The 25,466-nt window shown below is 26.6% G+C and overlaps 1 protein-coding gene across 4 annotated transcripts in view; it reads left to right on the top strand.

The window, feature by feature from the left end:
* pak1 (p21 protein (Cdc42/Rac)-activated kinase 1) overlaps positions 1-21,666 on the top strand; it is a 69,393-nt gene extending 47,727 nt beyond the window's left edge. For all 4 annotated transcript variants that reach the window (XM_051135255.1, XM_051135256.1, XM_051135257.1 and 1 more), the window contains exons 6-15: positions 242-355; positions 6,062-6,302; positions 9,939-10,002; positions 10,093-10,141; positions 12,300-12,412; positions 13,896-14,013; positions 15,617-15,716; positions 15,933-16,129; positions 17,658-17,795; positions 20,651-21,666. In XM_051135255.1, coding sequence (XP_050991212.1) covers positions 242-355; positions 6,062-6,302; positions 9,939-10,002; positions 10,093-10,141; positions 12,300-12,412; positions 13,896-14,013; positions 15,617-15,716; positions 15,933-16,129; positions 17,658-17,795; positions 20,651-20,737 — 1,221 coding nt within the window. In that variant the 3' untranslated portion in view covers positions 20,738-21,666. The remainder of the gene's footprint in view (positions 1-241; positions 356-6,061; positions 6,303-9,938; positions 10,003-10,092; positions 10,142-12,299; positions 12,413-13,895; positions 14,014-15,616; positions 15,717-15,932; positions 16,130-17,657; positions 17,796-20,650) is intronic.
* The last annotated feature ends 3,800 nt before the right edge of the window (positions 21,667-25,466 follow it).

The following is a 25,466-nucleotide window of genomic DNA, read 5'->3' as shown; positions in this document are numbered from 1 at the left end:
CATCTTTTTTGTCCAAATCTCCTGCTGAGTGGTGCCGTATCCGTAGCTCAGACCGAGTCAGGTTAGATGCGAAGCGAGATGGGGAGTGAAGTTTTTTTAGTTAGGGTATACCGGGTCAGCTGGTGAGGCCCGCGGGGGGTTGAATGCGGTTGGCATGTTGGCGTTGGGTTTGTTTTGCACTCATGTTGTGATGTCAGTCGGTCAGCCTCACTTCCTGCTCGACTTGTTTCACGCTCCGCAGAACTCCAAGACCGTTTCTGAGACCCCTGCCGTGGCCACCGTCTCCGAAGATGAGGATGAGGATGAAGCCACGCCTCCACCCATCATCGCACCCCGTCCCGAACACACCAAATCTGTGAGTGTTTACTTATATGGGACAGTGTGCAGTTGCTGAGATGTTTTACATGTTTAATATTTATTTATAATTATTATTTATGGTAAATATTTTATTTTATATTTTATGTTTTTGTATTTTATTTTTAAAACTTTATTATTTTTTAATTAATTATTACAAATATTTATAAATTGCTGTATTTATTTTTTTATCTTTTAATTAGCTTTTATTTTTATATTTTCACTTTTGGTGTAATTTTTAGTTTACTTTTTGTTTGTTTGTTTCTTTTTAAATATTTTTATTTTTTTTTTATTTCATTCTTGGATTTGGTTTTAATTTAGTTTTAGTTTTATTATTTTTTTCAATGTGCGATTTTAGTGTTTTGGATATTTAGATATTTAGACTAAATTTATGGCATGATCAAATTAAATTAAATTTTATGTTTTTCTATTTTATTTTTTTAAATTTTAGTATTTTTGAATTATTTATTATAAATATTTATAATTAGCATTTTTTATTTTTGAATTAGCTTTTATTTTTATATTTTCAGTTTTAGTGTAATTTTTATTTGATTTGTTTGTTTGTTTGTTTGTTTTTAAATATTATTATATAGATTACATTTTTTTACATTTCATTCTTAGATTTTTTAAACATTTTTTTTTTAATTAATTTTAGTATTTTAGTGTTTTAGGTATTTAGTTAATACCTCTTTCACTCTGTCGGATTAAATTTAATATGCTTTATAGGCATGACAAAATTAATTAAATTAAATGAATTACATTTTATTTTGTTTTAAATTAATTTAATTTAAATTAATTAAATTAAGTTTTAATTATTTCTAAGAAATATTTATAATTAGCTTTAGATTTCTTTATTTTATTTTTTAGTTCGCTTTTATTTCTATATTTTCAGTTTTAGTGTAATTTTTAATATTTTGTTTGTTTGTTTTTAAATATTACTATATAGGTTGCATTTTTTTAATGTAATTTTTAGATTACATTTACAGATAAAGTTTAATATGCTTTATAGGCACGACAAAATTCATTAAATTTAATTTTTAAAACATACTTCTTAGAAATATTTATAATAAATATTTATAATTAGTTATATTTTTGAATTAGCTTTAAATTTTTAATTGTGGTGTATTTTTTTTTTTATTCTTTTTTTTATATTTCCTTTACTATATAGGTTTTTTTTTTTTTTTTCATTTTTTACTTCCGTTTTATTCAGTTTTATATATATATATAAATATATATATATATATATATATATATATATATATATATATATATATATATATATATATATATATATATATATATAAAGCACATATCAGTAAAAAATACTATTTAGGTTTCATTTATCATTTTATTTGTTTTAGTACAGTTTTACATTTTTTATTTCCAGTTAGTAATTTTTAGTCTTCAAGTGAAAGTTGTTCTTTCTTTTTTTTTTTTTTAATTTCAGCTTTATTTCAATTAACGAAATATTTTACATTTAGTTTTAATTAATGATAATAACCCTGGTTGATAGATTATTATGGCTGGTAGATAAACAGACAAACGGATGCAGTTGCTAAGTTGTTTTAAGTGTTTTCTAGGGTGGTGCTAATGTATTCAGAGTGGTTGCTTTCTAGTTAGTAGTTAATTGTGATTGGTTGCTAGACGGACGGACAGATAGTGATTAAGGTTATTGATTTCTAGGCGGTTGCTAGGGTGTTTTAAGTGTTTCTGAGGGCATTGCTAAGGTGTTCAGAGTAGTTAGTAGGTTATTGTGGTGAGACAGTCAAACAGACAGACAGTTGTAAGGTGTTTCGGGTGTTGTGGGTGTTGGCTGGCAGATGCAGATGCGTGACAGTCCGGTCTGCAGTCTGGAATAATGAGTTTTCTGACTCTAGACGCCTCCAAGCTAACCTGTAATTACCGAATAAATATGCATGTGTTCAGAGCGGCGGGTAGGTGACTGGAGCTTTATTACAGGAGTGTCTGTGTGTTTGTGTGTGTGTGTGTCGTTACCTTCCCTTCATCTGTCTGGAGATCACGGGATCAGGCCTGGTGGGTTTTTAGGCGCCCGGATGATTAAAGATGCTCCGTCAGCACTCATTCATGTGTGTTTTTGATGTGAAGGGGTTTCACCCTCATTAGGTCAGAGGAGATGAATGATGTCCTGTAATGTGTTCATACACACACACACACACACACACACGACAACGTTGTAGAGGCCACAAGAGACTTGTAGTGCATGTCTGTGAGCTTTGAGCTCATGCAACAGTGTATACTAAAAAATGACAAAAATTAGCATAAAATAATACAGGGAGAACCGTGGATAAATATTGAAAATTTCACTCAGAGTGCAAGTCATTGAAAAAATATTGTTTCTGAGAAAAGTAGAAAAGAAATCTGTTTGTTTGAGTGTGGCTTAGTTTGCAAATATATTCTTTGAAAATGTATTGGGACTTTTGTATTTAATCAGAAATGATCCCTGAAGGATGTTCTTTTAATTTGTTTTGATTATTCGTTCCAAGCCGCACAAATTATAATGTGAGCACTTCAGTTTAGTTTAGATGGTGGAAACAGTGGTATTTTAGTATTATTTATTTACTGTTATAGTATTTATTTATTTTCTGTTCATTTAAATTTTTTAATTTAATTTTATGTGCTTTTGTCATTTTCATTATTTTTATGTGTATATTTTGTGTTATTAAACTTTTGTTAATTTTAATTTTTTTTTTTTTTTTTTTTTTTTTGAAGGCAAAATTTCTAATCACTTTATATTTATTTTATTTGTTAGTTTGCAAGGTAGCATTTCTAAGTTATTTACATTTTTACTTTTATACTTCATATTATATTTTATTTATTCTGTTTTTTCTTTAATTAATTTTAGTAATTTTTTGTTACTGTTAGTTGTCAAGGCAAAAGTTTGAATCACTTTCTTATTTTATTTTATTTTATTTTATTTTATTTTATTTTATTTTATTTTATTTTATTTTATTTTATTTTATTTTATTTTATTTTATTTATTTCAAGGCAGCATTTCTAGGCATTCAGTTTCACTTATTAATTTTAGTACTTTATTACAGTTAGTTGCCGAGGCAGCATTTCTAATTTCTAATTCTTATTTAAGTTATTTTAGTTTTTACTTTTACACCTTGTATTATATATATGTATATATTATATTTAGTGCTTTTTTTTATTATAATTAGTTGTCAAGGCAAAATTTCAAATTTATTGTTTTATTTTATTTTATTTTATTTTTCAGTTAGTTGCCAAGGCCGCATTTCTCATTTTCATTTATTTTAATTTTTACTTTTACACTTCATATTATATTTAATTTATTTCAGTTTTAATTTGATTAATTTAGTACTTTTTAATACAATTAGTTGTCAAGGTAAAATTTCTAATTTATTATTTTATTTTATTTTATTTTACTGTTTACAGTTAGTTGCCAAGGCAGCATTTCTAAATTTCATTTATTTTAATTTTTACTTTTACACTTCATATTATATTTTATTTATTTCAGTTGTACTTTTAATTTTAGTGCTTTTTATTACAATTAGTTGTCAAGGCAAAATTTCTAATTTATTTTATTTTATTTTTTCTGTAAATTGCCAAGGCAGCATTTCTAATTTTCATTTATTTTTACTTTTACACTTCATATTATATTTTATTTATTTTAGTTGTACTTTTTTAGTTACAGTTAGTTTTAGCAAAAATTCTAATACATTTTTTTTATTTTATTTTATATTAATTATTTTTTATTTTATTTTTTTATTTTATTTTATTTTATTTAGTTGCGAATGCAGGATTTTTCATTTTCATTCATCTCATATCTCTCTTTTCAGACAAACTTAATTTTATACAGTGTGTGTTTTAAAGTTATTTAAGAGATATTCGGAAAGCTGATACTCTGATCTCAGTTTGTTCATGTCCTACTGGTGTTTTATAAACCCTTCACAAACAAAGCTGGTGTTTGTTCTGCATTTAAGAGTAAAGAACTGCACTTTCTGGGTTTTTCTGTGTATGATGCTGTTGGTGTGAGTGAGTATCATCAGTTTGGCCGCTGCTGTTCACAATCTCCATGGTGTCACTGTTGTGAATCAACATCTGACTGCACACTTCAGCTCTTTGGCTGCTCGTTTGTGCTCTGTGTTTTGTCTTCAGAATCAATTAAAGAACACAAGCCCAACCCCAGCGTTGTAAAGTAATCTTTTAAGAAAAGAGAAGGAAACTTAATACGCGTCACAGCGATCTGGTTCTGTTTGAACAGATTAAGCACCGAGGCTCCAGAGAGCAGAAATGTCGAGGGTTTTGTTCTACTTGTGAAGGTCTGAGAAGAGAATTATATTCACTTGAGTCACTTCAGACCGAGCTGTGCTGAAATGCGTGTTTTATTGTGTCTGTGGGTACCAGCAGACCAGTCCTTTCCCAGAATGTCTTGTGAATCATCCATTGCTCCGTTTGGGTCCCATGTGGTCTCATACTGTGTGTCTTAGAAACTGGACTGGAAACTATAGTTTATTTTATATAATCATAATTTATTTATTCGTTTTATATGTATAAATTATATATATATATATATAATTTTATATATATATATACTTATTCATTTATTTTATTTCAATAATGTATTTTAGTCAATTTTTAGATATATTTTTATTTTACCTAATTACTTTTTTTTACTTAATATTTTTTATTTTATTAATATATTTTTTATTAATTTGTCACTCTTTTCATTTTACTTATTTAATATTTTTATTTACCTTATTAATTCAATAAAGTACATTCAAATTTATTGATTAAATAAAAATAAATATTTACATTTAAATTTAGATTTTATTTAAATTTGAATTTTATTTTACTTTATTTTAATTTACTTCATCCACTGCTAATGACAGATGTGTCAAAATGATATATAAATTATTTATTTTACTTATTTTATTTTGTATATCTTTACTTACTGTTTTTATTATATACGTTTTATTACATTTTTATTTTATTAATATATTGTTATATCTTAAATTTGTAAATTTATTTCTTAATATCTTCTTTATATCTTCATTTAAATTTTATTTCATTCATTCTTTTTATATTCTATTTCTTTTTATTTAATTGTTTTATTTATTTTATATTATTAAATATATTTTCAATTTATTTATGATTTTATGTCTTTAATTTTATTTTACTAATTTTAATTGATTTAATATGTGTATTTATTTATTATTTATTTTACTTTTATATAATTTCATGTTATTATTATTTTTTTTACTTAATATTTTTATATATTTTTTTTATATATTTTTATATCTTACATTTACCTTTATTTCACTCTTTTTTTAATTTATTTTATCTGTATTTATTTATTTTACTTTTTATTTTAGCTAATTTAGTTTAGTTATATATATATATATATATATATATATATATATATATATATATATATATATATATATATATATATATATATATATATATATATATATATATATATATATATATATATATATATATACTAATTAGTATATATATACTAAATTATATATATTTATTTATATATATATATATATATATATATATATATATATATATATATATATATATATATATATATATGTATATGTGTGTGTATTTTTACCTAATATTTTTGTTAGTAATATATTTTTATATTTAGATATTTTATTTTTATTTTATTTAATCCGCTGCTAATTTGACACGTGTCTCCACCCCACAGATCTACACGCGCTCCGTTATTGACCCTATTCCTCCTCCACTCTCCACCAAAGACGCCGCTACATCGCCCATCACTAACGCGGCCGCTGACGGCGGCAGTCCCACCCCGACACCCTCCACAACCACTGCCACAGCCACCGCGACCTCCACCAACACCAGCACCCCGACACCCTCTACTCCACAAAACACCGACAAAACACGCAAGAAGAAGATGACCGACGAGGAGATACTCGAGAAACTGAGTAAGTTTCTACACCTGAAACATTCAGAGGTCAAAGGTCATGTTTATATTTGTGAGTGACCCCAAAGTCATAAGAAATCAATACTTTTATTCATCAAGGATGCATGAAATTGATCAAAAGTGATAGTGAAGACGTTTATAATTTTTTCTATTTCACATAAATGCTGCTCTTTTGAATTTTCTATTCATCAAAGAAACCTAAAAAATAAAATGTATCACATTTTGCACCAAAATATGAAGTAATATAACTGATAATAATCAGAAATGTTTCTTGAGTATCAAATCAGCATATTAGAATGATTTCTGAAGGATCATGTGACACTGAAGAGTGGAAAAATGATGCTGAAAAATCAGATTTGATCACAGAAATAAATTACAATTTAACAAATATTCACATAGAAAACACTTATTTCAATTTATAATAATATATCACATTTTTTACTATTTTTAATGCATTTTTAATCAAACAAATGCAGCCTTGATGAGCAGAATATATATAATGTATGCAACGTCATGTCTCTCTACAGGTCTCTTTTCCCCCATGTGATAAAATAATTTACATACAAATCAATATTTCATGTCTAATTATTTATTTATTTAGTAAGTAGCCCTGTAATAAGCAGGATGATGTGCAGTCAGCAAGACATTATTGCTAAATAAACCCCAGATAATGGCATCCAGGTTTATTTTACATTAATGACGGGCTGACTTAATAAAAGTAAAATGGCATTTTTAAAAATATTTTATTTAATTTTCATTTTAAATTTTGTATGAAGTTTTATTTTATTTTACCTTATTTCATTTTACTTCATCCACTACTAATATGACACATGTAAATTATGTATAAATCGTTTATTTTATTTATTTTATAATTTTTTTTTTATTTTACGTAATGTTTTTACTTTAATATTTGATTAAAAAAAATTATATATATATAGACGTTATTGCTAAATAAACCGCAGGTATTTATTTATATTTATTTATTTTTATGAATATATTGTTATATTAAATATATATTTTAATATTTACATTTTTTTATTAATTAAAAATTTAAATATTAAAATATATATTTAATATAACAATATATATTCATAAAAATAAATACATTTTTTATTTGAATGAAATATATTTTATTAAATATCTACTTTTTTTACTCTATTCATTTTACTTAATTTATTTTATATATTTTTAATTTACCTAATTAAGTTGAATTAATGTAATAACATTTTTAAATGTTATTTAATTTTAATTAGCCATTTTATTTTCAATGAATTTTTTTTTTTTTTTATTTTATTTCACTTTATCCGCTGCTAATATGACATATGATATATGTGTAAATTATAGACATCATTGCTAAATAAACCCCAGATCACGCTGTCAAGGTTTATTTTACGTTAATGACCGGCTGACTGCACATTATTCCTGTCATATCAAATATGTATGATGTATTTATTTTATGTTAAAAATTCAAACCTGCTTTTATCTCTTGACTGAGTCATTCATGCAATGCTTATTTTTGTGTTTCATTATTTTAAATGCATTATTATTATTTAGCATGAAATTATTTGCAGTCATTTAGTTTGAGTTGCTCTAGAGATGCATGACTTTCTAAGAACCTGTATCTTATTAAAAACCCATGCGCTCCAGACGTGCTCAGGTCGCCCTCTGCTGGTAAGAACGGGATGCTGCTGCAGTCCTCCAGTGTGTCTCTCCCGCCCCGCTCTGTCACTTTTAGGCCCCTCTTGGCCAAAGATTTGTCGTCCTTCATTTAAACCGTCCGTTCATTAATAGTTGCCGGGTTACACATCACAAACTGAAGACGTTCCTGTCTTTCCCTGAATTTAAGACGTCGTAAAATTCTGATCAGCCCTCGGCCTTCTTCCTTTCTGTGTTTACCTCACTGCCTGTAAATCTGTCTTTTCCTAAAGGTTTAGAGGCCTTTTCTTCCCCCCTCTCTCTTTCTCTCTCATTGCTGAACTTGTTTTGACTGGAAACGATCGTTTGCTTTCATCCACAGCATGTGTTTGAGTAACTGAGACGATTGTGTGTTATAGCTGAGCATCGCTCTTCTTATATGTGACCCATTTGAGGGGAACGATTCTCACGAACAGCTGCTCCATATGGCAAAAAATGAAATGCCATTTATTTGGACCAATATTTGCCTCCAATTCAAACCGCAACATGATGTATACAAAAAAAACATGATGTTAACAAAAAGCACGATGAAAGACTAAGCTGTTGGTGATTTCCAGCAAAACACAAGCAATGGAGACCTTTGGCAATATGATGAAGCTGAGCAGAACAGAGCTAATGTTGATATTTCATATACCTTGTTTGTTTGAAACCCAGCTACTAAACTAAACTAAAATACCATAAAAATACCATAAAAATGTGGAATAAAAATACAATAAAATATGGAATAAAAAAACAATAAAATGTTAAATAAAACAATCAATAAAATATTAAATAAAAAATACAATACAATATTAAATAAATTAAATTAAATAAATATTAAGTTAAATATAATATGAAATTAAATGTAAAATGAAATAAAACAAATATAAACAAATATAAAAATAAATTAAATATTAAATAAAATATAAATATATATAAAATAAATAAAATACATGTAAAATTAAATAATAAAATAAATATAAAATATAATATAATAAACTAAATAAATAAATATAATGCAAAGTAAAATAAATAAAATAATAAAATAAATACAAAATAAATAAGACAAATATCAAATAAATAAATATTAAATAAATATGAAATAATATAAATGTGAATATAAATATAACATAAATAATATTAAATAAAATAATAAAATTAAATACTTAAAATATTAAATAAAATAATAAAATATATAAATAAACAAAATAAATAAGTATAATAAATATATATTTTAATATACATATTAAATGATACAAATATGAATATAAATATAATATAAATAATATTTAATATATAATATAATATAAATATAAAATTCCATAAAATATGAAATTAAGTAAATATAAAATTAAATGATAAAAAATAAATGTAAATAATTCTTAAATTATAATATAAAAAAATATAAATATTAAATTAAAAGCCACATATAGTTTAATTGCACTAAATACGGTTGGTTTGTTTGTTTGTTTGTTTTTCATCTGCAAAATACACATTTTTATTCATGTAATTAATGGATTTAATTTTAAACCTAATCCTTAAAGGAAATTATATATTTACTTAAGAAATTGTTGTTGTTATAAACTTAAAATCAACTTTTTAATTAAGTTATAAAATAAAAACAGCATTAAATTATTTAATATTACTATACGAAAAAATGTGTAGAAACATTTAAAGTTTTTTATTCAAGCAGAAAAAATGTTACACTTCAAAAATCTTTTTTTTTTTTTAACTGTTTATATCTAATGTCCATTGAATCTTCAGTTTAATAACTGCAAGGTCATATCACTATTTTGATTATAAATTGGATTATTTGTGCAGCTCTGTCATAAACCCTAAAACACTACATTTTCATTCTTTTGTTTTGTGTTTTAAACAGCTGCCTTTTTTCCTCACCTGTGTTTAAGTTTTAATTTTTTTGTGTGTTTTTTCCTTAAAATAACGTGTGACCTCCACTCCACAGGAAGTATAGTCAGCGTGGGCGACCCGAAGAAGAAGTACACGCGATTTGAGAAGATTGGCCAGGGGTGAGTTTAATTATGGCTGTCCTGTTTTTTTATGCCAAACCCTTCAGTTGTCAAACAGTCACCATAATCTTTATTTTCTTCCCTCATCAGGGCGTCTGGAACCGTCTACACAGCCATAGACATCGCCACGGGACAAGAGGTGAGACGGGAACATGTTTCTCAATGCTTCTCACACGTACGTCTTCTTGTGGAAGAGTGTTTGCTCATCTGCAATATGACACTGTAACACTTTTCTGATGGGTGTTAAAGCAACATTAGTCCAGCATATATAATGCTTAAAATGAAATGTGATTAAGGCAATACATATTAAGCATTGCTAATAAGGCAGCCATCACTATTTTATTATTATTATTAATCAGTGATGATCAATTCATGATTTAAACAACTTATTGTGTAAAATAATAAAACGTTATCTTCAGAGAATATTTTTTAAGTTTACTTCAGGTTTAGTTGCAACTGCAATAAAATAAAAACAGCATAAAATTATTTACTACTGCTACTAAAAATGTTTTATATATTTAAAATAACATTTAAAATAAAATTCAAAAAGTAATATATATTTGTTTATTTGTTTATATGTATGTATTTATTAAAACTAAATATAAAATACAAAAAGTAATTATTTACCATTTTGTTTACATGTAAAATATCATATTTTATTACTAATAATGTTACTAATAACAACATTGAAATAATAAGACAGGATTTTCAGAGCATCGCTAATCACTAAAGACATTCAGTGATGATTTATTAATTATTTAAACAACTTATTGTGTAAACAGTTAAAGTTACAGTATAATCAGACTATATTCAGAGAATATGTTTTTATTTATTTATTTATTTATTTATTAAAAATTAATATAAAATACAAAAAGTAATTTACCATTTTGTTTACATGTAAAATATCAAATTTTATTAATAAGACAGGATTTTCAGAGCATTTTTTTTTTTTTATATATATTTTTTAAGTTTACTTCAGGTTTGGTTTTAACTGTAATAAAAGAAAATATTTATTTAAAATAAAATACAAAAAGTAAAATTCAGTGATGATCTATAAATTATTTAAACAACTTATTTTGTAAAATAATGACAGTATAATCAAAGTATATTTAGAAAATATATATATATATATTTTTTTTTTTTTTTTAAGTTTACCTCAATAAGTTTAAACTGCAATAAAATAAAAGCAGCATAAAATTATTTACTACTGCTACTAAAATGTTTTACATATTTAAAATAAAATATGAAATAAAATACAAAACATTCAGAAAGTAATTATTTACCATTTCGTTTACCTGTAAAATATCCAGGTTTGTTTATGTGTAAAATGTCCAATTTTATTACTACATTTATTTATTTAAAATTATTATTATATCATTATTGTTATTTATATTTTAAAATTAAAATATAAAATGCATTTGGAAAATTTTACATTTAAAATTAAATTAAAAAAATATAAAATAAAATACAAAAAATACAAGAATTTAAATTTAAAATTAAATTAAAAATTTATTTAATTTAAAATAAAAAATAAATTAAAAATAGAAAAATATAAATAAAAATAGAATTTAAAATAAAATACCAAAAATATAAATACAAAAAAATATATATATTGCGTATAGGTGTCAAAGACACATCAGCACATGCATGACACTTTGCACCCATTAAATGATGTTTGTCCAACATATAATGCTTAAAATGGAATATCATGAGGTCAATACTAACATCACTAATAAGGCAAGCATCACTATTATTATTGATAAGTGTGTTATTGAATTATTACTACTAAAAACATTATATATATAATTATTGATTAGTAAGAAACCACCTAGCAACTGTCTTGAACACCCTAGCAATCACATAGCAATGTCCTTTTACCACCCAAGCACCTTCTTTATTAACTTTAGCTATTATATTTAGCATATTTTTTTAAATTGCATGGCAAATATGCCATTTGGCAGCGTTTGGAGGATGCTTATCACAGGTTTGCAGATATCGACAGTCTTTTCCGCGTCCATAAGCTCTTCCGGTTAATAGAGGTCACCTCTCGTCATCATCAACGTGCCTCCGACCGAGACATTTTCACTGATCGATGACAGTGAATCAGGGAAACGACATGTGATATTGATCTGATGACATTCCTCAGAGCTCAATACACACACACACACACACACACACACACACACACACAGAGCTAATGTCAAAGCCAATCGTCACTCATGTTAATGGAGCCAAAGACTCTCAGATTCATCGTCAAGTGTGTCTAAAGGCTTTTCTTCTGATGTTTGGTCTCTCAGGTGGCCATCAAACAGATGAACCTACAGCAGCAGCCCAAGAAAGAGCTGATCATCAATGAGATCTTAGTCATGAGGGAAAACAAGAACCCCAACATCGTCAATTACCTGGACAGGTCAGTTCATTAGATTAAGCTTTGTCCTCATCGCTATTTTGCCTTGTTTTCTTGTAAACATATTTGATTTTAATAGTTTTTATACATATCATCCTCATAGAAAAAATACATTTAATTTGTAAAATAAAAAGAGATGTTTTTGAAATTTAAATTTACTTTTTTTTTATCCTTTGTATTTTTCAGTTATATTTTCTAATATTTCTTGTTTATTTTTTAAAGTTATATTTTTGTTAATTTTGTATACGTATGTATTGCATTTGTTTTAGTATTTGATATATATTTGATATATATTATTTTAATTTAATTTTTTCTTCTTTTTTAAAAATATTTTCTTGCCTCTTTTTTTTGCTATTGTCTTTTATTTACTTTATATTTACTTTTTTTGTTATATATATATATATATATGTGTATATATATATATATATATATATATATATAATTTGTGGGGTTTTTTTTGTTTATTTCTGTTTAGTATTTGTTTTTTTGTTTTTTTTTTTTGTTTTTTTGTTATTTTCTTTTATTTTTCCCATTTTATTTTTCAAGTTATATTTTCTGTTAGTTATGTTTTCTTAATTTTGCATTTGTTTTTGTTATCTTTCCATTTAATATTTGATATATTTTATTATATTATTATAATTTTATTTTATTTTTTTTTTTTTTTATTTTTTTTTGTTATTGTCTTTTATTTTTTAACTTTATATTTACTTTTTGTTGTATTTTATTTTACACACGCACACACACATATTTCAAATTCATATTTTCTCATATTTTTCATTTATTTTTAGTTATATTTTCTTATATTTGTTTATGTATGTATTGCATATTTTCTTTTATTATTCTTTTAATTTTTTTGTCATATTTTCCTCTTTTTTTGCAGTTTTCATTTTTCTTTTACATTATATTTTCTATCTTATTTTCTTTTTCTGTTTTTGTTATATTTCCATTTTTTTGTTATTTTCTTTTATTTTTCTTTCATAGTTTCTTTTATATTTTGTTGTATTTTATTATATTTTTATTTTTTATTTTTATAATATTTTATTTTATTTTTGTAACATTATATTTTGTTTTAAACTAATATTTTCATTTAATTTTTTGTGTATTTTTTACTGTTTTTTTTTTTTCTTGTTTTAAGCACAAACTTTGCAAACTGTCCAAAGCATGCTTAACTATGCGTAAGTCAAGAAAAATAATACATTTTAAAATTATAATGAATTAAAAAAATTGAATAGCAATAAATAATTTAAAATGTATTTTCTTTAAAAACAAGTCTTATGATAAGGAGATCATTCCACAAAGTGCTGTCGTGGTGATATCATTTCAGACGTGTTTGGTTTTTATCAGTGTTTTCATATTTGGCAGTGATGTGTTTCTCTGTGTCCATGGTGGATTTCTCCACTTCTGCACTAATAAAAGCAGGAGCGTCCAGTGATTGTGTTGTCACGGCGATGCTGCGTGTGTTGACGATGCGCTCTTGTTGCCATAGTTACCTGGTGGGGGATGAGCTGTGGGTGGTGATGGAGTATCTGGCCGGAGGCTCGCTGACGGATGTGGTGACGGAAACCTGTATGGATGAAGCGCAGATCGCCGCCGTCTGTCGGGAAGTGAGTGTGCAGTTATTATGATGCTAGCTAACCAAACGACAAGATACTTCAATATGCATAAAAATCCACAGCACCCGCAAATATTGAGTGAAATATTCAAATCAGTTTTATTTCAATCGAATTTTTAATTTGATCAAATTCCTATTTTCCACAGTATAGTTGTATTTGAATTTAACTATTTTTACACTCATATATTTATATATATATATATATATATATATATATATATATATATATATATATATATATATATATATATATATATATATATATATATATATATATATATATATATATATGTATATATATATATATATATATATATATATATGTATTTGGGCATTTAAAGTTGAAATTAAATAAAATATACCTATTAAATGAGACACTGAAACCTAAAACACTTTTATATCATTTTAAAATGAAAATTAGAAATGTTGTCTTGGCAAGTTACTGTAAGTAACATAAATAGATTTTTTTTTTAAATAATAGAATAGAATATTTTTTTAAATGACAAAAATGACAAACATGTAACAAAATTACTAAAACTAAAATGAAAATATAAATATAAAAGCTAAAATGAAAATAATAAAAAACTAAAAGCTAAAATAAAAGCTAAATATAAATAAATAATATAGGATATAAATAATACAATATATAGTAAGATTAAATACTAAAACAAATAAATTAATATATTCAAAAAACAAATAAAAATGACAAAAGCACAAAGTAAAATACTAAAACTACTAAAACTAAAATTATAAAAATAAAATGCAAAATATTAACAACAAATGCTACAGTAGTATATAAATTACAGTATATAGTAAGTTTGAGTGCTAAAACTAGTAACTATAACTGACTAATACTGACATTAAAAAATACAGTTGAATAGAAATATTGAAATGAATAAAAATGACAAAAATGAATAATATAAAATATAATGAAAACTATAATATAAATATAAAAATAAAAGCTAAATTATTAATATTAATATTAATAAAATATTTATATAATATTTTATGTAATAATTATATAAAATATGAATACATTCTATAATAGTACATAAATAATGCTATATAGTAGGTTTAAGTGGTAAAATAAGTTACTAAAATTAATTTACTTAAACTAAAATAAAAATAAGATTGCAGCTAAATAGAAAAATCAAAATAAAATTAATAAAAATGACAAAAGCACATAAAATACAAAAACTTGATCCAAAATTACAATTAAAAGTAAGAATATGAAAAATAAATGCTAATTCAAAATATTAATAAATATTATAATAATGTATAAAAAATACTATGTAGTAAATATATGCTGAAGCACTAAAATTAATTACTAAAACTGAAATAAAAATAAATTGTTAAATAGAAATATCTAAATAAATCTAATAAAAAGACAAAAGCACATAATAGAGTACTAAAACTGAGCTTGTTTTGTAATGCATTCTGCTGTGTCGACCGCAATGCTGTCTAGCTAGGCAGCTCACTATTTTCTGAAGCTTCTTTTGAGTCACTTTGAAACACCGTCACATGAGTCTCTTGCCTCTGAAATATGCATGTTTGAGTTTGCTTTATTGTTGACGCCGTTGTTGTTGTCCATGCAGTGTCTCCAAGCGCTGGAGTTTCTGCACTCGAATCAGGTCATTCACAGAGACATCAAGAGCGACAACATTCTGCTGGGCATGGACGGCTCCGTCAAACTCAGTGAGTTTGATTTGAAACTATTTCTCTTCTCATTTTGGTTTCAATTTGCAAAAACTTGGATATTTTTTGATTTGTGCTAAGGCTTCTCAGTGATTTTGTTTTTTTTTCACCAGCAGAGGGAGCAAGAGTCCAGATGATGTCTATTGCATCTACTGATGTTCTTTCAGTTTATTTAACACCAGCCGGTCTAAACATCTTTCTCTGTCTGTTTCTCAGCTGATTTCGGCTTCTGCGCTCAGATCACTCCTGAACAGAGCAAGCGGAGCACTATGGTTGGGACGCCCTACTGGATGGCCCCGGAGGTGGTGACCCGCAAGGCCTACGGGCCCAAAGTGGACATCTGGTCCCTGGGCATCATGGCTATTGAGATGATCGAGGGCGAACCGCCGTATCTCAACGAAAACCCTCTGAGGGTGAGAATAAAGACATCAAAGCCAAACTCAGTTCTTATGAATTTAAATAATTTATTTGTTTCTGATTTTAATTGTTTAATAAAATAATGCTTTTTACATACCAAATTATATAACATAAATAAATAAAGAAAAAAATAAAATAAAAGTAAATATAAATGAATAATTGTCCAATATATAGATAAGTAAATTAATATATAAATATAGATAGATATTTAAAATTTACATAATTTATGTTTCTGATTTTAATTAGTTGTTTAATAAAATAATGCTTTTTACATACAAAATTATATAACATAAATTAATTAAAATAAATTAAAAAATAATAAACGTAAATATAAATGAATAATTGTCTAATGTAGATAAGTAAATTAATATATAAATATATATAGATATATAAAATTTACATAATTTATAAGTTATATGTTTCTGATTTTAATTAATTGTTTATTAAAATAATGCTTTTTACATACACAGTTATATAACATAAACAAAATAAATGTAAAAATCATAAAAGTAAATATAAATACATCTCTAATAACTAAATAAAAAAAATATATATATAGAGAGAGAGAGAGAGAGAGAGATAAAGATATAAAATTTAAATGTATTTGTTTCTGATTTTAATTCATTGTTTAATAAAATAATGCTTTTTACATACAAAATTATATAACAAATTAATTAAAATAAATTATTAAATAATAAAAGTAATTATAAATGAATAATTGTCTAATATACAGATAAGTAAATTAATATATAGATATAAATAGATATATAAAATGTACATAATTTGTTTCTGATTTTAATTTATTGTTTAATACAATAATGTTGTTTACATACAAAATTATATAACATAAATAAATTAAAAATAATAAAAGTAAATATAAATGAATAATTGTCTAATATATAGAGAAGTAAATTAATATATAGATATATAATATTTACATAATTTGTGTTTCTGATTTTAATTAATTGTTTAATAAAATAATGCTTTTTACATACAAAATTATATAACAAATAAATAAATTTAAAAAAGTAAATAAAGAAGTAAAAAAAGTAAATATAAATAAATAAATTTAAAAAAGTAAATAGAAATGGAATAAATGGCTAATATATAAATAAATAAGTAAATGAATGAATAAATAAATAGATAGATAAATAAAGATGCTCTCCTGATGTCACCATATGGCAACAGCATTGATTTCATCGATTGACACTTTGTGGGAGGACAGAATCCAACATCGATTTCAACCTCCATCAGCTCTTAAGGGTTTTATCTTATTATGTTTTAACTGTTTGTGGGCTGACCTGGTTAATTTGTGGTAAACAAAAGTGAAGCAGTAGTGAGATATAATGGCAGCAGTGGGCGGTTTGCCTGTTCATATTTTTTTGTAAGGCTTTGGAAGATTTTGTATAGTTTTATGTAAGATCTTGTTCTACAAGAACATTTCAAATAGCAGTTTTTAAATGAAAGGGACTGATGCTGATGTTGATGGTTTGTGTGTGACCTCTAACCCCTGCTGCTGTCCAGGCTCTGTATCTCATCGCCACTAATGGAACGCCGGAGCTGCAGAACCCAGAGAAACTCTCCTCGGTCTTTCGGGATTTCTTAAACCGCTGTCTGGAGATGGACGTGGAGAAGAGAGGCTCTGCCAAGGAGCTCTTACAGGTGTGTGTCTGTGTGTATATAGATGTTCAGTATTTTCCTCCTAAACCTATTGAAGTTATTTATGGATTGTCAGTGTTAAAAAATAAATAAATAAATAAATAAAAACTGGCAGTATTAATGCATCATACTTGACCTTTGTAGATCAAATTACTTTTTTGTCTTTTTTTTTTTCTTTAAATATATCTACATAATTTTTTATTTCAGTTCTAGCTATTTGAGTACTTAAAATGAAAAAAGGAGAAATATTGAAATGAAAGCTGAAATAAAATATTTATTATTTTAGAAAATTCTAGAGACTAAGAACGCTGCTTGTAAACTTTCTATTCATCAAAGAATCCAGAAATATCTTTAAAAAAAAAAAGACAAAAGCACATAAAATACTGATACGCACAGTAAAACAAAATTACTAAAACTGAAGATATAAAAATAAAAGCTAATTCAAAATATCAATAAATACTATAATAGTATAAAAAATTATACGTTATAGTACTAAGTACTAAAATGATTTAAAAATAAATGAATAAAAATAAGCTACATCTAAATAGAAATATGTAATGCAATAAACATAAAATACTGAAATTAAAATAAAAACTGATAATATAACAATAAAAGCTATTTCAAAATATGAATAAGTACTATATAATATAGTATATATAGTAAATAATACTGTATAGTAATTTTAAGATGAAGCACTAAAATTTAACGAAATAAAAATGAAGAAATTAAATTAATTAAAAAAATTATTTTTAAACTTATTTAATGAGTACCAACAACTTCCATAACATTTTGATTAAAACAAACTGTTTGATATGTAGTTTATATTCTCTCTAATAATATTAGATTTAATTCAGACAAAATCATTCATCCTCTGCACCACAATTGTGTGTCTCCCACACGCACATCTGATTTAGAAAACTCTCGTCTGTTGGGTTGCAATAAAGGCTGCCAGAACTTTCCAAAAAAGCTCAGAAGCTGAAAGTATCTGAGCTCCAGTAGTGAGGTTGTGTAACACGTTATATGACTCAGTTGTGCATTAAAAGAGGCGGCTGGAGAAACTTGTGTAAATAATGTGAAAAGCTGCTGGAAATCTCAGACAGAGTGAGTGGGAGCAGAAAGTAGAAAGGATTTAGTACAATAAGACATTCAGTTCACAGTTCACTCTCCAGCTAAATACGTTTAGAAATCAGAAAATAATACTTTTATTTAACAAGGACACGTTAAATTGATCAAAAGTGACAGTAAAGACATTTATAATGATACAAAACTTTTCTATTTCAAATAAATGCTGTCATGTAACATTCAAAAAATCCAGAAATATCTAAAAAAAAAAAAAAAAAAAAAAAAAAAAGAAAGAAAGAAAAATGACAAAAGCACATAAAATACTAAAACGTAACCCAAAATTACTAAAATAACGGCTAATTCAGAATATGAATAAATACTAGAATAGTATAGAAATTATACTATATAATAAGGTTAAGTACTAAAATGAGTTAGTAAAACTGAAATAAAAATAAGTTACAGCTAAATAGAAATATGTAATAAGATTAATAAAAATGCATAAAATACTAAATAAATACTAAAATTAAAATAAAATAAAAATACAATTATAATATAAAAATAAAAGCTATTTCAAATATAAATATTACTATATAGTCATTTTAAGATGTAGTACTAAAAACTAAAAAGGAAGAAAAAAATTTCAGACTAACAAAAAAAAATAGACTTGAGTGGCAAATGGTTTAAGAAATGCAAATGAATTGTTTTTCTTAAGATTTAAAAGTGGGTTTCAGTTATGTACAAATTGCATTTCATTACATTTTAAAAATTAATTAAATAAATATTTTTTTTGGAAAGTGTTTTATTTTATTTTATTTTATTTTATTTTATTTTATTTTATTTTATTTTATTTTATTTTATTTTATTTTATTTTATTTTATTTTATCCTTTATTTAGCCCAGAGAAATCCCATTGATTTTATTTATTTTATTATTAATTTTATTTAGATATAAAAAAAACATTAAATTCATTCAAAATTTCTTCTTTTCCTCACTCTTTGTCCTTCATACACCAAACATTTTTCAAAATCCTGTTGAGCTGCATATATATATATATATATATATATATATATATATATATATGCGCTAAAAATAGAAATATATGTAAGTAATACTGTATAGTACGTTCTAAGTATTAAAATAGCTATTAAAACTAAAATATCAAATAAATTAGTTATAAATTAATTATAATAGAAATATCTAAAAGAAAAAGGAAAAATGGCAAAAGCACATAAAATACTGAAATGTAAACCAAAATTAAAAGCTAATTCAAAATATGAATAAATACTATACTAATATATAAATACTGCTATGTAGTCATTTTAAGATGAAGTACTAAAATTGACTAAATAATGCAAAAATAAAAAACATTTTTTAGGCTAACTAACAAATAAATAGATTTGAGTGGCAAATGAATTAAGAAATGCAAATTAATTGTTTTTTAAGATTTAAAGGTGCATTTCAGGTAATTCATTTTTTGTTACATTTCATTACGTTTAAAAAATTAAAAACAAAATATATCAGTTTTCACAAAAATGTTGGGCAGCACAACTGTTGCAGCAAATCAGCATATTAGAATGATTTCTGAAGGATCATGTGACACTAAGACTGAAGTAACGATGCTGAAAATTCAGCATTGCATCACAGAAATAAATTCAAATGTACAATATATTTAAATAAATATCAGCTTTTTGAAATGATAATATGTTTTCATAATTTCCCTGATTTTACTGTATTTTTGATGCATTAAATCCAGCCTCGGTGAGCGGAAGTGACGCGTCTCTCTTTTTCTCCCTGCAGCACCAGTTCCTGAAAGTGGCCAAGCCTCTGTCCAGCCTCACGCCGCTGATCATCGCAGCTAAAGAGGCGGCCAAAAACAACCGCTAGCCCCCTTCCGAGACGACGGGACGACCCCCGGCCCCACCCGTCCTCCGCCCCGACCCCCAGAGCGCCCCGTCAGCCGTCTCTTTCTCTCTCTATCTCTCTCGTCCCGAGGGTTCATCCGCCCCTCGCCCTCTAGTGCTGCTGTTTTAGGGTCCGAGGGGCGTCTGTGGTCACGGAAAAGGCTCCGAACGATGACATCACTGGAAACAAAGGGCCCCGGCGCGTCAGGCCCATAGCATTATGGGGGATTTTCCCCTGGCTGACTCTCTCTGGGTCTCACTGTCAGTTTTTCTGTTGCTTTTGTTGTCGTTTGCTTTTGTGTTCCGATCATGGGAACACGATTGATGTTTTCATGTATGTATTCGTTGGGGTTTTTGTTCATTTTACGATGTTTTTTAACGTGTGAGAGAGCGTGCGTGCGTTCCCCGGGTCATAGATTAGCTGAGATTGCGACACGATGACACGTTTGTACTGCGATCGACAAAAAGATCTTGTCCGATGTACGTTTTTTTTGATATTGAAACTTGATGATTTGCAACAGACTATTAATTAAGGTACTATGAAGGATGCCTGTGCATGAAGAGACTGCATTTCTGATAATGAAACGACCACCTGAGGTCCGTTCTGTCCCATAATTCCTCCACACGTCGGAATTGAACACCTTAATGGAATTGAAACGTTCTGATATGACGTTCACGTACCTTCTGGCCTTAAACTGGGACGTGAATGGTAGGACGTAAAGAAGACGGCACAACACACGAAGATGCAATCTGTCACCATTTTGATTCTTTCAGGGGACTGATGGGATTTGTTTAGAAGAGAATCTTTCCTGTAAGCGATCAGTGTGTTTCTGCGAGCCATAAACTCTTTATAAGGCCTTTTGATGAATCGAAATTCTTAACTGAAATGGGACGAATAAACTTCAGAATTAATTGCAGTGTCCAGGTGATCTTTTGTAAATGCTGTGTTGCCGATTGTGTTTCAAAATGCAATGCTTTTTGTATTTTTATTTTATTTTATTTTATTATTTATTTATTTTTTTGGTTCATCTGTTTCTAAATGCTACTCTGGACAAATTTATTTATTATTGTTTCTTTATTTTTTATTATAGTTAAAAGTTAAAGCATTTTTACCCAAAATTAGACTTAAAAATGAAAAACAAATTAAATAACCATGTTTATTTCAGAGATGATAATTGCACTGTACTCTTGACATAATGAGGATATTTTTATTTGATATTATAGATCCAAGTTAAAATATTTTTACACAAATTTAGGTTTAAAGATAAATAATATTTATACTGTAAATAATAATTTATAATAATATTAATAATAATTCTAAAATATTCTGAAATATATTATAATAAAAATTGTAATAATAAATTTATATTTTAATTTATAGGTAAAAGTTAAAACAATTTGATTTAAAAATATAATTAATTTAATTAATTAATTTGGACCTTATGAGGATTTTATTTATTTTATTTTATTTTTATATTATAGATCAAAGTTAAAGTATTTTCACACAGAATTTAAGGATAATTAATTTAATGGATAACTGTTTTTATTTCTGAGATTATAATTGGTGTTAATCATAATAAGGATTTAATGAGGTTTTTTTTCCATTTAAACACAAAAAATGACACTACTACAATATAAATATTTGTCTTATTTCATTTAATTATTAATATAGCTGAAATATAAATATTCTAAGACGATAATTGTACTGTACTCTTGACATAATGAGGATTTTTTTATATATATTATAGGTGCCAGTTAAAATATTTTTACACAAATTTAGATATAAAGATAAATAATATAGTAAATATCCATGTAAATTTTTTTTATAATTGGACTGTACTATGGAAATACTACTACTACTACTAATAATAATAATTGTAAAAAAAAAAAAAAATAGTATATGTTATTAAATATTATAAAATTCTAAAATATTAATAATAATAGTATTTTTTATTTTATATGTAAATGTTAAAACGCAATTTAATTTAAAAACATATTTTTAATAAATAAATGCTGGACCTTAGTCACTAATGAATTAATTAATTTAAGGATAATTAATTTAATGAATAACCGTATTTTTATTTTTGAGATAATTGGTGTTAGTCATAATGAGGATTTAATGAGGATTTTCTTTTTTTAAAAAAAGGTGAAAGAAAAACATTTCAACACAAAAAATGACACAATTACAATATAAATATTTCTCTTATATCATTTAATTATTAATATAGCTGAAATATAAATATTCTAAGATGATAATTGTACTGTACTCTGGATGCAATGAGGAAATTTGACCTTTTTAATAACATTCAGCACTGCAATGTAAGCAATGTGCTCGTTTTTCATTCTGAACAGTCATTGCTTACCTGAAACTCAACGTCTGTGCTTGTTTTGAGTATATTTCTGTGATTATTATTCACAAGGATGTGTTTAACCCACAACACACAGGGTCAAATAGGTCTCAACTTTTGTTTGCATTCATTTTCTCATTTCAGTTCAATTTCAGGATTACTGCACTTCCGTTGCACGCTTCTGAGATGATTAGCTGGAAAGAACACCAGAGACCCGCTCACAGTTATAAAACACCGCAAACAGCCATTATGAAATGCTTACAGTGTTTGAACAAAATGTTCTTTCCACTGCTGGTTTTTTGTGAGAGTAGCTGGACTGTGAAAGGGATAGTACACCCAAAAACTCACCCTTATGTTGTTCCGAACCCATATTTTCTTCTGAGAAAAACACAAAAGGCAATGTTACATGATGTTTCTTTTCAAAAAGACAGGAATCATACTTTAACGGTACGTACAGTACCATAGGAGAGATGTTTTTGCCTCATTTGAAGCCTGGTCGAAAGTTTGGAACAATATGAAGATGATGTAAATGATGACCGTTTTATTTTTGGTTAAACAATCCCTTCGATTGTTGTTTAAGTTTGTTTGATGTTTAAGCATGATTACCAGAGAGAATTTTCTTTTTATAGTTTCTCTGAGAGAAATGTGTACGAATTATTATGCAATGAAATGGCATTCGATAATCCTGATCTGAAAAAACAACGTTGCAAGTTACAAAATACACAGCGATGAAGCCACACGCTAATCTCCAACCCAACAATCAGTGAGAAGATTTTTTTTTTTAAAAAACAATCTGATTATTAATGTTCTTAGATGTTTAAGCTGCTTTCTTGGTGCTGGATTTTGGATTTTGGATTTTGGGAAGTGGACTGGATGTGAATGGCTAATTCTTGCTTATGCAACGCAGCAGATTTGTTGCTTGTTTGGCATTGGGTTATTTTGCAGATGACTTTTATCTAAAGCCATTTACAGTGTTTTTACGGCATGCTCAGAGCTCCAGGGACGCTTAATTGTGTTCCTCTGCGGCTCTGCAGATGGGCTAGAGGGAATGAGGCTTTGCGTGGTTTTTTATCACCTGTCAAGCAGAAACCCAGCAGAGCCCTCCTCATGAGCGTTTATGTAAAGGGGTGATTGGAACGCCCCCCTGTCGTTTCTCTCTCCTTATTCTCGATGCAGTAATTTCCGAGGCTCTGCTGAGATGGCGTTTAATGGCTTGGAAAGCTGCCAGTGCCACACACAACACTGGGAAGACAAAGGATGCAGGGAAGAACCTTGAGCTCTGATTGTTTTGGAGTGTTTTTACATTTTAAAAAATGGAACTTTGATGCAATGATACATGTAACAGAAAACATGGAACTTTGACACAATGTAACAAAAGCCTGATCCACTGGCTTTTGTTACATTGTGTCAAAGTTCCGTGTTTTCTGTTACAGTTACGTTGTATCAAAGTTCCATTTTTTAAAAGCTAAAGTATTTGCTCTGATGTTTCTTCTAAGTGACAGGTAGTAATAATAACTAAAGAGGGTTCTGTGCGTCTATATACAGATGAGGTCAAAAGTTTACACCCCCCTTTCAGAAGCTCCAAAATAAGAGGGATCATGACCTAAATAAGATATTTCACATACAAGATGTTTACACATAGCCACAAGAGAAAATAATAGTTGAATTTATAAAAAATGACCCCATTCAAAAGTTTACATCCCCTTGATTCTTAATACTGTGTTGTTACCTGAATGATCCACAGCTGTGTTCTTTTGTTTAGTGATAGTTTTTATAGTTTTTTTTCAGTGTGAAAAGATGGATTTCAAAATCATACAGTCATTGTTAGAAAGGGTTCAAATACACAAATATGCTGAAAAAACAAAGAAACTGTGGGACGTGAAGGATTTTTCTGAAGAGCAGCAGGCAGTTTAACTGTTCAGGACAAACAAGGGACTCCTGAACAACTATCACTAAACAAAAAACACTGCTCATTCAGGTAAGTATTAAGAATCAAGTGTATGTAAACTTTTGAACAGGGTCATTTTTATAATTTAAAACTATAATTTTCTCTTGTGCACTATATGTAAATCTTTAATGTGAAATATCTTGTTTAGGTCAGTGCTAAATGAACAGTAACATGCATTTTGAATAATCCCTTTTATTTTGGTAAAATAATTTTAAAGGTCCAAAAGTTTAATCAAAATTGGGCCAACAAATTAAATCCAATTCAACAAAATATCTGTTATCTGAGACTCTTTAGCTCAAATGAGGCTAGAAACACTGTATTTTTCTAAATCAGCATGACAGAATGATGCGTTTATTTACAAAACATGCAAATTCGTCTTAAACCCACACAGATTCCAGTGCAGAGGTGAACATTCA

This window comes from Labeo rohita, chromosome 18 (assembly GCF_022985175.1).
Source record: "Labeo rohita strain BAU-BD-2019 chromosome 18, IGBB_LRoh.1.0, whole genome shotgun sequence".
NCBI classification, from domain to species: domain Eukaryota; kingdom Metazoa; phylum Chordata; class Actinopteri; order Cypriniformes; family Cyprinidae; genus Labeo; species Labeo rohita.
Note: the sequence above shows the minus strand (reverse complement) of the source record. Positions and strands in the feature narration are given on the sequence as shown.